Below are 15965 nucleotides of genomic sequence, written 5' to 3' on the forward strand. Positions count from 1 at the left end.
CAACAGTGGTCCCAAATTGCTGCCTTGAGGTACACCCGATTTATTGGCGAAAGGAGGCGATAATTGTGATCCCACTTTAACTCGCATAACTCTATCGCACAAATATGAGCCTAGCCATTTTACGAACTGTCGCGAAGCACCCATTCGCAGGATTTTTTCCAACAGTATTCGATGATTAATACGGTCGAAGGCAGCTTTCAGATCCGTATATATCACGTCCACATGTGCTTTACATTCCAGTTCATTAATACAACTAGAGGTGAAGTCTAGAAGATTTGTTAGTCACCGAGCGGCCAGACATGAAACCATGCTGATCAGAGGAAATGTAGTGTCTAGTGCTACGTTGAATAGCTGCACTTACGACTAATTCAAAAAGTTTTGAGCCAGCAGATAAACTAGTAATGCCACGGTAATTTTTGACGTTGCTGTGATCACCACTTTTGAAAACTGGAAACATGATAGAATTTTTCCACACCTCCGGAAATTTTCCTGACGTGAAGGACTTGTTAAAGATGCAGCATAGTGGCTCAGCAAGCAAAACGGCACAACGGCAAAAAATGACAGCGGGAATCCCATCTGGTCCAGCGGAATAAGACGTTTTTAATTTTTTTGCTGCAGCAATTATCATTTCTGGAGTAATTTCGAAAACATCTAGATCAACACAGTTGGCCGGAACATTTTGAACAGCGTTCTCAACGGTTTGTGCAGTGACAGGATCGGAAGCAAAGACCGACGAAAAGAACGTAGCAAACAACTTACAAGCATCCGATTCAGTTGAGGAGGTAGATTCATTGAAAAACACTTCCTACGGAATTGCAGAGCTTTTCCTTTTCGAGTTTACGAGGCTCCAGAACTTTTTCGGGTTTCTTCGCAAATTAGCCTGAACGCTCAGAACATACGATTTATACAAACTAGCATTTAGCCGTCGGTACTTTTCACTGGCACGTTTGAAGTGGTATTTTGTTTGAACAGTTCGCCATTTACGGTGTTTACGCTGATATGTGTTTCGAAGTCGTTTCAAGTGCCGTAGCATGCTGGTGCCCCATGCAGGTGCGAAGGGGGGCTTCACGAAAGGTAATGTTTCGGTCAACCATGAGCGAATAGCATCGCAAAAGCGCAAAGTCATAATGTCAACCGATTCTGACTCAAACAAACTAGTCCAATCAATGCTCGAAAGATATGCGGAAAGGGCAACGAAATCGATCTTGCGGTAATTCAATTCCTGTCTTGACGGTGAGACATACACTGGAGTGGAAGCTGGACAGTTGGAAACAGGCAGCTTAATTACTAGAGGAGGATGATGCGAATCAGGTTGAATCAGCGGCATTTCACAACTATCAACCAAAACGTTACTACCACTATTGCAGAAAACAAGATCCAACCCTCTGCCAAGATAATTACGTTGCAAGTTAGCCTGATATAGGTCTAGAAAGTCCATCCCATCAATCAATGTTGCATTACTTGCAGAGAGCTGGGCAGGATTAGTATGCTGTATCACACCGTTGCATATGTCCCAGGCGATTCGAGGCTGGTTATAGTCGCCGCAAACAACTACCGTGCTATCAGGACAACTATCGTCACAAAATTCGCGAACAGAAGCAACATGTGCATCGATGACAGATGCATCGTTACTTTTGTCCGGTGGTATATATACGGCGCACAGTAATATTTTCTTAGAACGAATAGTCGCTCGAACGCATACCTGCTCTAAATGCCTTCCGTGTGCGGGTACAAAAAGAGTACATGGGAATTGTTTGTCCACAGCAATCAAAACACCTCCGAAAGAACGTTTCTCACTATTCATGGCGCTCCTGTCGCACCGAAAAACACTGTATGAGTTCCCAAAAAGCTGGAGCGAATGGATGCGGTCGTCTAAGCCGGTTTCGGTGAGAATGATGACATCGTACATGCTGTCTTCAGCGTGAAGAAAAAACTCGTCGATTTTCGTTCGCAGTCCCCGCACATTCTGATAGTTGATCCAGATGTTGCACGTATCATGGCGGCGATCAGAAATGCTAGAACTTGAAGGATGGTCAGGTACCGATAGTTCAGAAATTGAATCATACATGCCTGAAGCAGCAGGCTGGAAGCCCCCTTCCCGCACTCCGACCACAGGATCGGGACGATAACGATGTTGAAGATCTGCACAATGCGCGACTGTGGCGGGGGGGTCAGAGGCTTCCATAGTGCCTGTTAAAGGGTGTCCCGAGTCCAAAGCATCAGCAACAGGAACATTATTTGGCAGCCAGTCATCTTCTTCGAAAATCTCGTAAACAGTAAATTTAAGTTGTCCTAGTCCGTTGTCGGTTGAATCATTCACATTAATTGCAGAGCAGGCGAGATCCCAAATTAATTTTTTGGCAGGACAACAAATTCTCTAAACAGCATACCAGTGGGCCATGAGGCAGGGTCCAGTGCAACATTATTCAAATTTGGATCCAAGCCGATTTTGTATGACACATAAGAAAAGTTTGATGTATCGATTCCCTTACGCACAAGCCGAACGGCAGCAACAGGCTCAGTGGTATGCAAACAGCGCGAGACGATTTTTTGTATGTCACTGTCGGTAAGCTTTGGATTCAGTCCAGATAGGTACAGCCAAAAACGATTCTGTGCAGCGACAGGAACAATCGAAGATACCGATAAATCACTCAGATCAATGTTATTTTCACCACGATCGGCTTCGATTTGCATAGGCTCAGTACGACGACGTTTTGAATTTTTTGTTGGCCATACAGGCGTAGTGGACAAAGTAGAAGGTGTACCAAGCAAGGGATTCTTATTTGTCGGTTTGCGGGGCAAGTTATCAATTTTTTTGCCCAATTCACCAACGACATCGAAGAGCTTCTGAACCTGTGCTGGTAAGTCGGCGATAGACTGTGGCTGTGTGGATTCGTTAGGTTGTAAATCTGTCACATACTCGCGAACAGATCGACCGTTCAAAACTTCTCGGCAGGTTGGACAAATAAACATTATTTTGCCTTGCACGAAAAATTCTTTGCAAACGCGACTATTGATACCACAGCATTGTTGGTTGATATGGAAACATGTTTCACAAAAACCGCAACGGATGGGTTCCAAATCATTTATGACGAGTTTACACTCTCCGCACAGTTTCTTCTCCATTCTCTTATGGTTCAGCAAACGGTAGCAGTACTTGACGAATGTTGTTGTCGCAAAAAAACAACAATAGCAGCCGAAACAGAGGTAAGATTTATCTGTTAGCGAGGTTAAATTGGTGATTTTATGAAACTCCACGATATCCGACTTTTGAAATAGTTGCACTTCACTATGCACACGATATAAATGCGATATAAGCGATTATACTGAATAAAAAACACGTTATTTTAGAGACGAAAATTCGTTGTTGTTAACACAAACTTAACGAAACAATAGACAACAATATATCTAATGAAAGCTCTTGAGTTGCACTAAACAACGAATTATTTGGATTTTTATCCTAGATCTGTTGACGAGAGAAAAACTGCTGTGAAAATCACCTTCTTTTTTTAGAAAAATGCGAATATCTCATCATGTATTCTCGATAGCAACTTCCAATAACCCTCATTTTGTTCCCTTTATAGAGTAGAATTATCATGCCAATTTTCATGCAAATCGATTCAGTTTTCACAAAGTTATAACAATTTTAAGTTTTTGGCAATTTTTGGACATCAATTTTTGACGTACTTTTTTACCCCACTTACCCCTTTTCAAAAAAAAACGACAATATGTGAAACATTGCTCTATTATATGCATAAACAAACCTTGAAAGTTGAAGTCCGTTTCGGATCTCGCGAACTGGCACTTAAACGGACTTCGGGAAGTAGAGCCTCAAAAAGGTCAAAGTTACAGTTTTTTGATCGATGAAAGAAATGTTCGAGCTGGGAGTGTCTCTTGTGTGTTCTGGTGTAGCTCGAATTTACCAACGCAAAAGTTTCCATGTCCCTGATATTTATTTTCTTGTTTTCAAAACAAATTTTTACTAAACAACACCAGATTTTTACATTTCATGCATTTCTAAGAGATTTGCTTTCAAAAAACCTAAATTAATCCACCTAGCGGTCAGACCCAGCCTTTCTCATTCAATCTTTTATTTGTAAAAATAGATTTACATAAGCGCTTCAATCCAATAAATGTATATTCACTCTTTAGGTTATAAAATATACAACATCAATATTTTATCTATACATATAAAAATGTAGTCCGGTCTGTCTGTCTGTTTGATCCATATTGGTTCGAAAACTACCGAACCGATCGACGTGAAAATTTGTATGAAGGGGTTTTTTTTCCCGATAAAGGTTCCTATGATAGTTTGAGACCCCTCCCTTTTCTGGAAGGGAGGGGTCCAATACAAATGAAACATACATTTCTGCACAACTCAAGAACAAACAAAGCAAATGAAACCGAATTTGGCATGTGGCATGTGGGTAACAAATATGTCCATATTGGTTCGACGCCCCTCCCTCTTCCAGAAGCACATGTTTCAGCACAAATTTCTGCACATCTCGCGAACTAATCAACTAAATGGAACCATGTTTGGCAGGTGAATGTTTTTAATTGGTAACAAATATGTTCCATAATCGACCTTGTAAGATGGCAACTTCCGGATTCTGGAAAACAGCCAAAAATAGCAGATTTCCAACCAATAAAATAATAATATCCGGATAAAGAATGAGGAGGAGGAGCTAAAATCGACCACAGATACCATTTTGAATTCTAAGATGGCGACTTCCGGTTTCGGAAAAACAGCGGCAAACGACCAAATATCACCCAATATGGGTATTTCCGGAACCGTAATGATGCACTGGAGCCACAAATCGACTACAGACACCACTATGAATTGTAGGATGGCAACTTGTGGTTTCTGGAAAACAGCCAAAAATGGCCGATTTCCGTCTAACATGAGTATCTCCGGATCTAGAATGATACACAGCAGCTGAAATCGATCACAGACCCCATTTTGGACCTCAGGTTGGCGACTTCCGGTTCCTGGGAAACAGCCGAAAATGATCGAATTACATCCAATATGGGTGTTTCTTCAACCAGAATGACGCTCAGAGGCCAGAAATTATCTTAAATACCATTTTGAAATCCAAGATGGCGACTTCCGGTTTGAGAAAAACAGCCTAAAATAACCAAATACCATCCAATATAAGTATCTCTGGAACCAGTATAATGCAATGAGCTTAGAAATGACCTCAGGCACCATTTTGAATCGCTAAATGGCAACTTATAGGAAACAGTCGATATTTCCGTAATCAAGATGATGCATAGAAACCAAACATTGACCCTTGACACCATTTTGAATTTAAAGACGACCACTTTTAGTTTCTGGAAAACAACCAAAATAACTAAATACCTCCCAATATGAGTATTTCCGGTGTCAAATTAATGCCAGTAAATTTGCTGAAAATGACCGAATACCACCCATTACGACTATATTCAGAATTAAGGTGATGTACAGAAGCCAAAAGTCGAGGATGTTGTCATTTCGATAGAACCAATCATTTCAAACGATTTGTTATTTGACTTTGATCATATCCTATGGCCGATTCGTCGTGCATTTTTAGACTTTAAACACATCGCAAGGAATCAATGAATTTGGAACGTTCAAATAGTACGATACCACATTTGATTTATGTTGAGGCCACATATATCGACAAAAGCAGGTATAGTTTTAACTAGTCTTTGAATTTCTGTTTCTTCCTTTTGAGTCACATATCAAATTGTTATGAAGTTTGTTATTTGTAAGTTCGAGAGATGACTCGTTCGTATGACACTAGTTATGTTCAAATAAGTCATGTAATCTTCGAGATAATAGACTTTCGTTGTTTTATTAACATTTAATACATAAAGGTTGCTTGAGTTCGATTATAATCACATGAAATGGGAACGTATAGGGCAGCCAAACTTTGAAACCACGTGTTAAATCATAATTCATTAGTTTACCCTTAACTAGCCCGCTCATCTAATTATAATATTGATCAAATCGGTTGTGTAGTTACTGAGATAATGAAGTTTCGTGATTTTCACATTTCGGTACATTACAGACGAAGTTACAGTTCGATTACAGTATAATTTAATAGGGTGCTACGATGCACCTAGACCTTTCATTTGACACCAATTTTGTGGAAATCGGTTCAGCCATCTCTGAGAAAAATGAGTGAGTCCAAGTAGTCTTCGGAATATGTTCTTTTTCATAGATGGATTTCACATTTTTAAACATAACAGGCAAACTAATAATCCGATTGCAAAACAAATCAATAGGGTCTTGGGGCAACTAGGCGTTCCATTTGACACTGATTTTATGAAAATCGGTACAGCCATCTCTGAGAAACATGAGTGAGATTAAACAGTCTTCACAACACGTTTCTTTTCATAACTTTTGAGCCCCGCGGCTACGCCTCTGTCACTCATTAACCTTCCCTATTTCTCACTACCCACTCGAGAATATAATGTGACGCCGGCCCTGGACATGGCCAAGTCGGATAGGAAGCCGTCCATGAGCACATGCATGAGCTTTTGTTGCAGCTACGGTTCTTCCACACTGTATGGCGGGCGTTGAGGTCACCGGCCATCACAAAGCTGGCGAGTTTTTGAAGTACTTCCGTGTATAGCTTGGATGTACCGTTACACTCCCCACATTAACAAAGATTGTAGACGGCTAACATCATGATGTCTCTGTGCAGGACATGAAGTTTCATTCCAATGGCTTAGGTGGTACTCGTCCTCAGATGCGGGATCATTTTGGGAAGTTTTTCTCATTCAGGGCAGGCACAGCTGAACCTTCTCTTCTGTTTCCGTTTCTTCCAAAGTGGTTCGAGGGTGTCCCATGTTGCCGAATTCAGATGTATTCGGACCCTGGCTGTGACATCAGCACGTTTGTTGTGGTAACCTTCCCATCTTATGATGACGTGCTTAATGGTACTTCGCTCAGCTTCTTCAGGTTAATGTACCCCTCTGCAAAGTGTACCAGATCAGCAAACTCAACCTAACTGATAAAGACTAAATTTCTGCATGCTAGCTTTTATTCGTGACTACTGAAAGTTATACTTCTGATGGGCGTGTGAATTCGAGCGAGCATAACAGCAGCAGAAACATTAACAAATCATTTGTATACTTTAGTGTTTACTGTGCTGGGGAATTGCACAAGTATAAAAACAAAAAAAAATAGTTTGTGTAGATTTGAATCATTGCATAAATCGGACGTTCGATGATTTATTCCTATTACTTCACACGTTAAAGGACCTTGTAATACTGTTGGTGGAACTCTTAAACCAATAGCGGAAAGAGCAAGTCTTGCGCAAAAAAAAAAACACTATCAAAACTTTAAAAGAGGTCTATGAATGGACAGAACAACAAACAAATGAAAGAATTACTGTATTGAATTTTTGTTGTATAACTGTTGCAAAATAAGAAAATTTCGCGTTATGTAGGCGAGTTGCAGTTTTTTTTTTATTTTTTTCCAATGTTTTTAAGGAAACTAGCTTAAGTTAGCCAAAAGTTCACATAACAATAAGCTGCCGCTTACGAACGCAATGCCATCGAATCTTGATTAAATTCTAGCGGAGTCAAAAGATGACAACTTCCTAAATCGAGAAAAGTATAGAAAATAAAATTTTCTTTTTCAACGTAAATTGCAGGGAATAACGCATTCCATTATATTTTATATTGGCATACAATCTTAAGAGGTTTAAAGACTAGAAGACTATTTCACTATGCGCAAATTTAGCATCCACTGATTACGTATAACTAAATGTACAATCATGGCTTGAAAGTATCGATTGTAACCTTTTCGGTGTCGTCCGCATCAGAATTTTCATTTATCTTGCCTTCCAACCAAGCTAAAATCTTAATGCAAAAGAAGAAAGAGGGAAATAGAAAATGATCAGTTTATCACAATTATTTTTACATAGTTGCGTTAGTGGAAATAATCGGTAAGAACGTTAGCGGGTGCAGGAGTTGTCAAATCTTAGCGAAACTGTGTAAAGAAACACACTGCGTATTACTTTTATTCGAAATTTATGGAACAAAACAAAAGCTTTTAATGTTGTAAGTGTTTCGAATGTATATATCTGCACGTGCTAGTGTTGACACGGTTTTCAAACTATAACCTTTTTTAAAATTATTTAAGTCTGTTTTATGCCAAATGTTCAAGACTTGTTTAACTTGTTAACGCAGAGAAACGAAATGAAGAAACTTTTGCGGATAACTAGGCCCAGCATGTAGAATAATACGCTCCAATGAAGCTGCAAAGCAAAGCAGATGATACTAATCCTGCTGTAACTGTGAATTGTGTAATTCCAGAGACTATCCCCACGCCTGATGCTACGGCGATGCTGTTACTTATAAACCCAGTGTTAGCCAGTGTCGATGTTAAACTTTATATTTATCAATTTATTAATGCGACAAGCAAGAGATTCGGTATAATTCTATAAATATTAGAGTATTACAGGGTATCGTTGTGATTATTGGTTCAGCCGGTTGTTTGTTGGCAATTCCATTTCAGCGTCGGTTTATTGACGAAAAGCTCAGTAGTAAGTTTTAATTATGTACTTAAAAATCAATTAAAATAGTTTTTCACAGTGAAGAATGAATAGCGAAATTAAAATCAGTCTTGCGCATCAAATAATATCAGAATGGAATGAAGCATAAAACATGGAGCAAGCTGGAAATCAATATCAGCAATATGATCCAAGCCGCATCCGAAGATTGGACGTTGCTTTATATTAACTTTGAAAGCAATCTGATTGAGTCCATTATTCTCCGCTTTTCAACAATATATTGGAGCTCCAATCGACACTGCTCTGCACAGCAGATTCGAATTCTAATCACTACAAGTCCCCCCAAAATTGCATCATCAAGGCGCTCTATTCATACATGTCAAATACTTGATAAATAAATAAAATGAATATTGATTCGATTTTGATGTTTGTTACCCTTCGCTAAGCGGAGCGTCTCGGATCGTGTTTAATTCAACAGCTTTCCTTTATTTCATATTTCATCCACCCCCGTTGCGTCATATAACATTCGCCGCCTTCCTAAATTGACATTCGCTCGTGCAAACTTTTTTGCTACGCAATTCTCGTGGGTCTATTTATTTTCGTCTCGCAGTCATATGCCGTCAAATTCACACACATCCCAGCGCAACGGAAAATCCGACGCACGGATGGCAACGGCAATATGCGGACGAGAATTTATTTTCACACTTCACATCTCCTCATCTAATCTAGAGACGAGAAAAAAGTGAGCCGTTTTTATTTCAAACTTTTGGCCCGAATCCGATGACAGCAACAGTACGGCAGGCAGAAACTGTTTGATTCCGGTTCCGTTTCCATCCTGTGTTCGCTCGGTGTGTTCCTGCCTACCTACTTGTTGCGATCGAGCTGTCGCAATGGAAAACTTTCGCCGGTTGTGGCTCTTCCTGGAAGTTTGTTTGCCGCGGAAATGTTATACACTGTTTATTTTCTAGATTAGATTCCGACGCGTAGTGGCACTTTCAGTAATTAAATGCATTGAGCCAGAAGTGTTAGGAATGAAACTTTTGTGTTGATTCTAAGCAATGTAAATTGGCATATGTTTGCTGGTTTCGCACACAACAACAAAAAGCCCAGACATCGGCCGTGCTAATTTGAGGATCATTCTTTCCCACGTCGTTTTCAGCACATGGTTATAATGAATTCTTTTGATCTGTTAATGGTGTAATTTTTAATTGAAATCATTTCACATATGCTAAAATGTTGAAACTCATGTATACGCATGGTACATTGTATCGCACAGTCCAACGAATTCAAGGCTCGGTGAGCCTCTAATTCAATCACACGCCGACTTCATCCATAAATAGTTAAATTACCTCTCGGAATCACTGCCAACATCACGCGGCGGAAAACAACCCCTTTCAAGCACTCGGGCATGAACGCCTCGAGTGCAATTCCCACAGCAGCGCTCTGAAGTAAAGTTTTAAATTAACTGTCACATCCAACCGATTCAATCCACAGTCAAGGCCAGGCCATGGCGTGATTTCAACGGGAGCTTTTTTCCCTGCCCTGCCTTAGTTAATTCGACCATGAAAGAAAAAAAAAAGACTTGTAAACAAAGAGGTCAAAGCAATTCAAATTTATATTAAGGTCAGTCGCAAACAACTGAATCAAAGCGATTCGAGACCAAATTAAAGTCAGTTCCGAATCCGGAAAAACATTTAAAACATCAACATCCATTTGCAATGTTTAAAGACAACGTTTATTTCTAATTGTAGCAAACACTTGAGCAATTGTGCTGCTAAGCGAATGCGACCAACGCTAAACGCTTTCAACTCATCTGCCAGAATCCACCGCATCCTAATTTATGGCCTGCAGTTTGCTTTGAGCCGAGTGCAGTCAGAGTCCGTGCAAACGTTGAACCTCCAAGCACTTGAACGTGATTGCAGCTCCTCCCTGAGCCGCTGCTGCCTGGTTGATGATGGGTCGACGGAAGCGGTCGGGAACGGTTTAGACAGCGTGTGTGCGCGCGCGGTTCTAATGGAATAAGTGGGTTCTTGTTCAATTAGTGCCAAATTGGATTCGAGCGCTCAATAACTTTCAGTTCGGCACACACAGTCTTTAAACGATTCTCCGAAACGATGTAAGCCGCACCGTCGGTACGCTCGGTAAACTCAAACAATCAATACCATCTTGGCGGCGGTATCGGCAACAGGTGTTTGCCATCACCAGATAGACCGGAGAGCATGTGCTTCGTCGTAGGGCCAGGAACGGTTATAGCAAGCGAACGAATGAATCATTCACGGAAATGATTGCCGTAGCCGCTCTGGTGTGGCATCTCGATCAAATTGGCTATAATTTGCAGAGCTTGAGCAATTTCGATTCTTTATTCAGAACCGTTATATCACTCAATGGAAATAATACAGGCTTTGTGTAAAATTATGAGTATGCTACACAACCTACCAAAATTTTTCGGCTCATTGATTCCGAAGTTCACCCAATTTCTCTTTCCTAAGGCTACTTTTCAAAACACCATGAAAACAGAATTTTATACATACAAGAAAAACTACGCTTATTGGTTAAGATACAAACAGTTTATCATCGAAATTGTCTCGGCCAAACATAAGAACATAGAAACTATTCGCAGAAATTCTAAGTAATTCGACTAAACTGCCTATATACGCATATCGGTTCCATCTTAATTTTTATCATGTTGAGAAAACAACGCGTAAAGCTATTTTTCTTGTTTAAGTTATTTCAGTTGTTGAGCGTAGTTTATGCCCATATCTTCTACATAATATAATAAGATAGAGATTTACCATAACTTCTCTATAAAAACGACAAGAATGCAGGTGGGTCTGGTATGCGATTAAAGGCAGTAAATCTAATGTAGAAAGTCAAACGAAATTAGTACAAAAAACACTTACAATGCTTGAAATATATGTATCAAATCATAAACTGTCGTTATACTACGTAGGCAGAGTAACTTGTGAATTTCAATGAAAGAATATGTCATACAAAATACATTAGTCATAAGAGGGTTAAACTAGGATTGTGTTAGTTTGATTAATAAATCCTCTCGGGAGTTTGTTTTTTGCTGATGCGTGTCAAATTAATAAACTTAGTGTTCATCATTTTGTTCCTTTGCTTATTCTTCATGAATTTCAATTTGGAAAACGATCTCTCTCTAGGTACAACGTAATTTCTACATTGAGAAAAGTTGATCCCAAATTGTTTTTCAAAATATTTCTACTGGCTCATTTAGGAAATTGCAACTTTTTTTGGAAAATTATACGAGGTGAATGGGCACGCAATCAATTTTCAATTCATTTTCAACTTATTCTGGTGAATATTTTTTGCCAATAAAAAGGCTTTGCTGCTTTTAAAGCGTTTTTTGAATCATTTATTCTAGAAGGATCGTCAGATATGCTTCCAAACAGATCTTTGAGTCATCTGCACTGCGTAACTTAACTCATCCAATGGTACATTTTCTCTTGACATTCACGTTTTGCGTCTCTTGCTTCGATTACTGCAATCAACAAACCCTTTGCTCGGACGACCTGAATGAGAAGTTCCCGATCAACCTTAAAACTTTATGGTTAAGCTTAACAAATTTTATCGTTATTCAAAGCAAACCCTTTTTAGTTTAAAATAATTTTCGAAACAACTCAGTTGACATCTTAGAGATTGAGTGTTTCTTGGAGGATATTTAAGGATTTTTTCAAGTTTTTCCTGCAGAATCAGAAACTTTTTATCGAGCGAAAGTTTAAAGCATTGCTCACTCAAACCCGCATACAGTATCTCTAGGGAATCTCAGCAAGTTATTAAAAAAATAAATTATTTTTATAGGCAACATATATCATATATTTAAGATGATAACTACAGTCGTTTGTAAACAACTCAACTTAGTTCAAAATGGCCAGCATACAATGCAGCAAGTATCAAAGAATGCAAAAAGGATTAATAGCAAGGTACACTGATATTTTTTCTCGTAAATCAGCCAGGGTTTTGATGGAATGAAAAGAAGAAGAAAAGAAAGCCAATGATTTGAATTTTTTCCTTGGAGCTTGCTCGATTTTCGTTTGTGTAGATCGATCTGGCTCTTCGAGTCAACCGTTCTTTCCTCTTGATCTTGCAATTCGATAATTTTGAGTACCAGCCATTTTTATTCCAGTAGCCTCATAATCATCGAATTTAATTCATTTGGCTTCAATGTATTCAATCAAACTTAAAATTGAATTGACAGCAGATTTCAATAATGTACACACTTTACTGCATAATCTTCTCTCGGTAAATTAAAATACCGAACTACTTGAAAACATTTGAGTTTTCTGTTGTTTCGTTAAAAAATACTGAGAAATCGGAAACCGAACGTGTAACCGAACGGAACACCGTAAATTTGTTTACCGAAAAATCCGTAGAACAGAAATTATCCAAGTTCAGTTAACTGAAATACCGAATCTCGGAACCCTAACATCATTTCATCGAAATTACGTCGAACAAACAAAGCTCTTACCGAGATTCCTAAAAACAAAACTAACAAAATAACGAGTGCTTCACTAACAGTTTTGTTCGCGTTTCGGTCTAGATGTAAAAGGAACAGGTTTTGCGGCTGTTTATTATAAAAGAAATCTGCAGCACCCAGATGAACTTAAATATTGAGTGAGTATTTTTTTTTTTCAGATCATGTTTTTTTGCTGCAAGTAATATTTGAAAAAACGATTAATTCTTTCTTCACTCAATTTTATAGGTTATCACCTTGCTTCACAGGAGGGAAGTTGCAGAGTGATAGATGTTACTTTATTTCCTAGAAGCAATACAACTCTCCCCCGTTTTTACCAATGCTGTGTTTAGTTGAATCAGTTGACCTAATAACTAATAATTAAAAAAACGCAAAATACGTACTTCACTTAATTTTACCAAACTTCTCGTAATAATATGGCAGTTGAAATCTCCGAGTATTCAGCATATTGAAACGAGTTTGGGTTATCGAAAAACTCGTTTAAGTTTGACAAGTTCTCAATTTTTGGTTTTACAGAATCTTGATGTTTTGATATATTACCGAGGTCTCAGCTGTTGAAATCTCGGTAATTTTTTACGGTACTCGGTGATAATACGTAAGTGTGTAGACGGGTTTTTTAGGACCTGGATAATTTTTCTTTTATTCTCGCTTATTTTCTGTCGGTTTGGTTCCGCCTCTACTGTTGTGCCAATCATCGAGGCGACTCCACCCAGGACCCTAACTTATGACTCGTTGATAAACGGACCGGCGCCAACGGCTTTAGTTCCTTATGCGATGGAAGGTGTGATCCCAGAGATTTTTCGCCTCAGAAAATCTTCTGGTGTCGGCTAGGGTTAAATCTAGCTCAGTTGGGTTGGTTGTGAGTGTATCAAGCCACCCCACAACCATGGAGACCTATGTGGGCGTTGGGATTCGAACCCAGGCCACCAACGTGGTTGGCGGAGATATTACCAATTACGCTAGGTCTGAACTGGAACTTTTCGTACCAGAATTCCTTAGGATTTAATCAGTGTACTTCCGCTTAGTTTTCAATAGGTTTTCGTTCAGGGTCTGGAACCGACATGTTAAGCTCGTAAAAAAGTTTAACGGGTTCGGAAGGAAGTTGAGAAATTCCACCATGGCTGGGCGTTGGCAGCAAATTTTACAAATAAATTGAGGGAATGCGTTCTACATAGGGACAAAAAAGGGTAGGCATTTTTTAATAAAATAATAAATTTCCTGCATACCTCTATATTTTCCGAACATGATTGGTGCGTTGTCGTTTGATTGTCCTCGACAAGTTTCGAAATTCATATTGCGGTCTTGCAGGAACTGAAGAAGAGCTTTAACCATGTCTGCCTGCAGTAGGGTAGTTTGGGGTAATTTGGACCCCTGGGGTGAAATGGACAGGTGCTTTATCTTGGAAAGTATTACATTTTTGGGTTCCATGTACTTCTTCATCCTTTCCTTGAACTACTAAACCCTTACTAATATAAAAATTTCATGGTTTGCTGTGACAGGTGCACCGCAGTGCCAATTTAAACAAAGGAAACATCAAAAGTTGATTTTGCTGTAAGTTTTACGCTCGTGTATTTATAGTTTTTTGAGAACTTCTTCGATGTTTTCAGTCCAATGAGCTTTGCAGCCGTGTTTGTCTAGTAAAAGAGTAAATTTTAATGAAAGATTGCGATAAGTTTGATCGAAAATAGTGGAAGGAATTGAGTTTTTACAAAGGTGTGGACAGTTTTTTTGGGGTGATATGGTCAGGCAAGTTTGAAGTAAATTCTTTTGTCGGACTGATGCCGCGGGCATATAAAAACGAACGGATAGACAGCGGTGTACAAACAATGAACTGTAAAAAGTGTTTCAGACAATCTGGGACGATTTATTTGTACAAAAAGTGTTTTCAATGCCCCGCAGATTGGCGGGTTTCTGAACGAAAGTTGGAAAAACCTATTTTTTTCTGAAATGCTTGAAAATGACGTATAATGCCAATTAATGGGTGCTGAACTCATTTCTGATGTCCGAAAATGCTGTTCCCCTGAAATGCCGTTAAACCTTTCTTATTATCAGATTTATTTTTTTGTTCAGATCATGTTCAACATTGGTATACTTGGTCTTTATCGAAAAACTTTATACCCGTATTTTTTTTGTTTGGTCCTTAGTGTGATCCACTTTGTATTAAAGTTGCCAAAAATCCGCAATCATTTTTCAAAAATTGTAACTTTTGAGCCGTTTGACCGATTAAAAGATTTAATGGAAAATTTAAGGAATTTGATAGGCCTTTCAAGGAAAAATAAGAAATCGTACGTCAACGTACATTCCTTATATATTTTCCGGTTTCGCGAATTTGGGATTAACGGATTTGCAACGACGAAATGCAAACCGGGACCCAAAAATTCGAAAAATACGGTTAATTTCATATAGGCTGTTGATTATCCGATCATTCCGAACTGTTTCACGAAACTGTACGGTACACAAGAGTTCTGAAAAATAACATTAATTTCCCCTCAAAACGAAACTCGTTGATCCAAAATCAGATCAAAATTTAGGGAATTAGGTAATCGAAGTTAAGCTCAAAATTGTGATTTTCGAACATAAAAATCATTGAAATTTCCTGACACAGCAACATTCACGCACACAAACACACACACACATACACACACACACACATGCACACATGCACACACACACATGCACACATGCACACACACAAACGCGCGTTGAATTGAAAAAGGGATGTTTTTTGGCCTACTGTGGAACCACTGTGCAATGCCTAAGAATTGCAGTTATCATTCCGTATGCCTGATACCACCTTCTACTGTGAATTGAGCAACTATTGATACTATAAAACTCACATTTTTTACCCTGTCCACATCACCCCAAACACTGTCCATATTACCCCAATAGCTGTCCATTTTTACCCCAAACCATTTTTTTATGTCCGAAAATCATAATTTTTAGTTTCGTAATTTTTTGTTGTTCTT

The 15965-nt window shown here is 38.9% G+C and overlaps 2 protein-coding genes across 7 annotated transcripts in view; one reads left to right on the forward strand and one right to left on the reverse strand.

Moving 5' to 3' along the window:
* The window catches only part of LOC129726719 (calcitonin gene-related peptide type 1 receptor), a 284829-nt gene that overhangs the window by 156461 nt on the left and 112403 nt on the right, over positions 1-15965 (forward strand). The gene's annotated exons all lie outside the window — the stretch shown is intronic.
* On the reverse strand, positions 806-2185 carry LOC129728127 (uncharacterized). Its single transcript, XM_055686543.1, has one exon. The coding sequence runs from the start codon at positions 2183-2185 to the stop codon at positions 806-808; it is 1380 nt and encodes a 459-aa protein (XP_055542518.1).

Source organism: Wyeomyia smithii, chromosome 3, assembly GCF_029784165.1.
Source record: "Wyeomyia smithii strain HCP4-BCI-WySm-NY-G18 chromosome 3, ASM2978416v1, whole genome shotgun sequence".
NCBI classification, from domain to species: Eukaryota; Metazoa; Arthropoda; class Insecta; order Diptera; family Culicidae; genus Wyeomyia; species Wyeomyia smithii.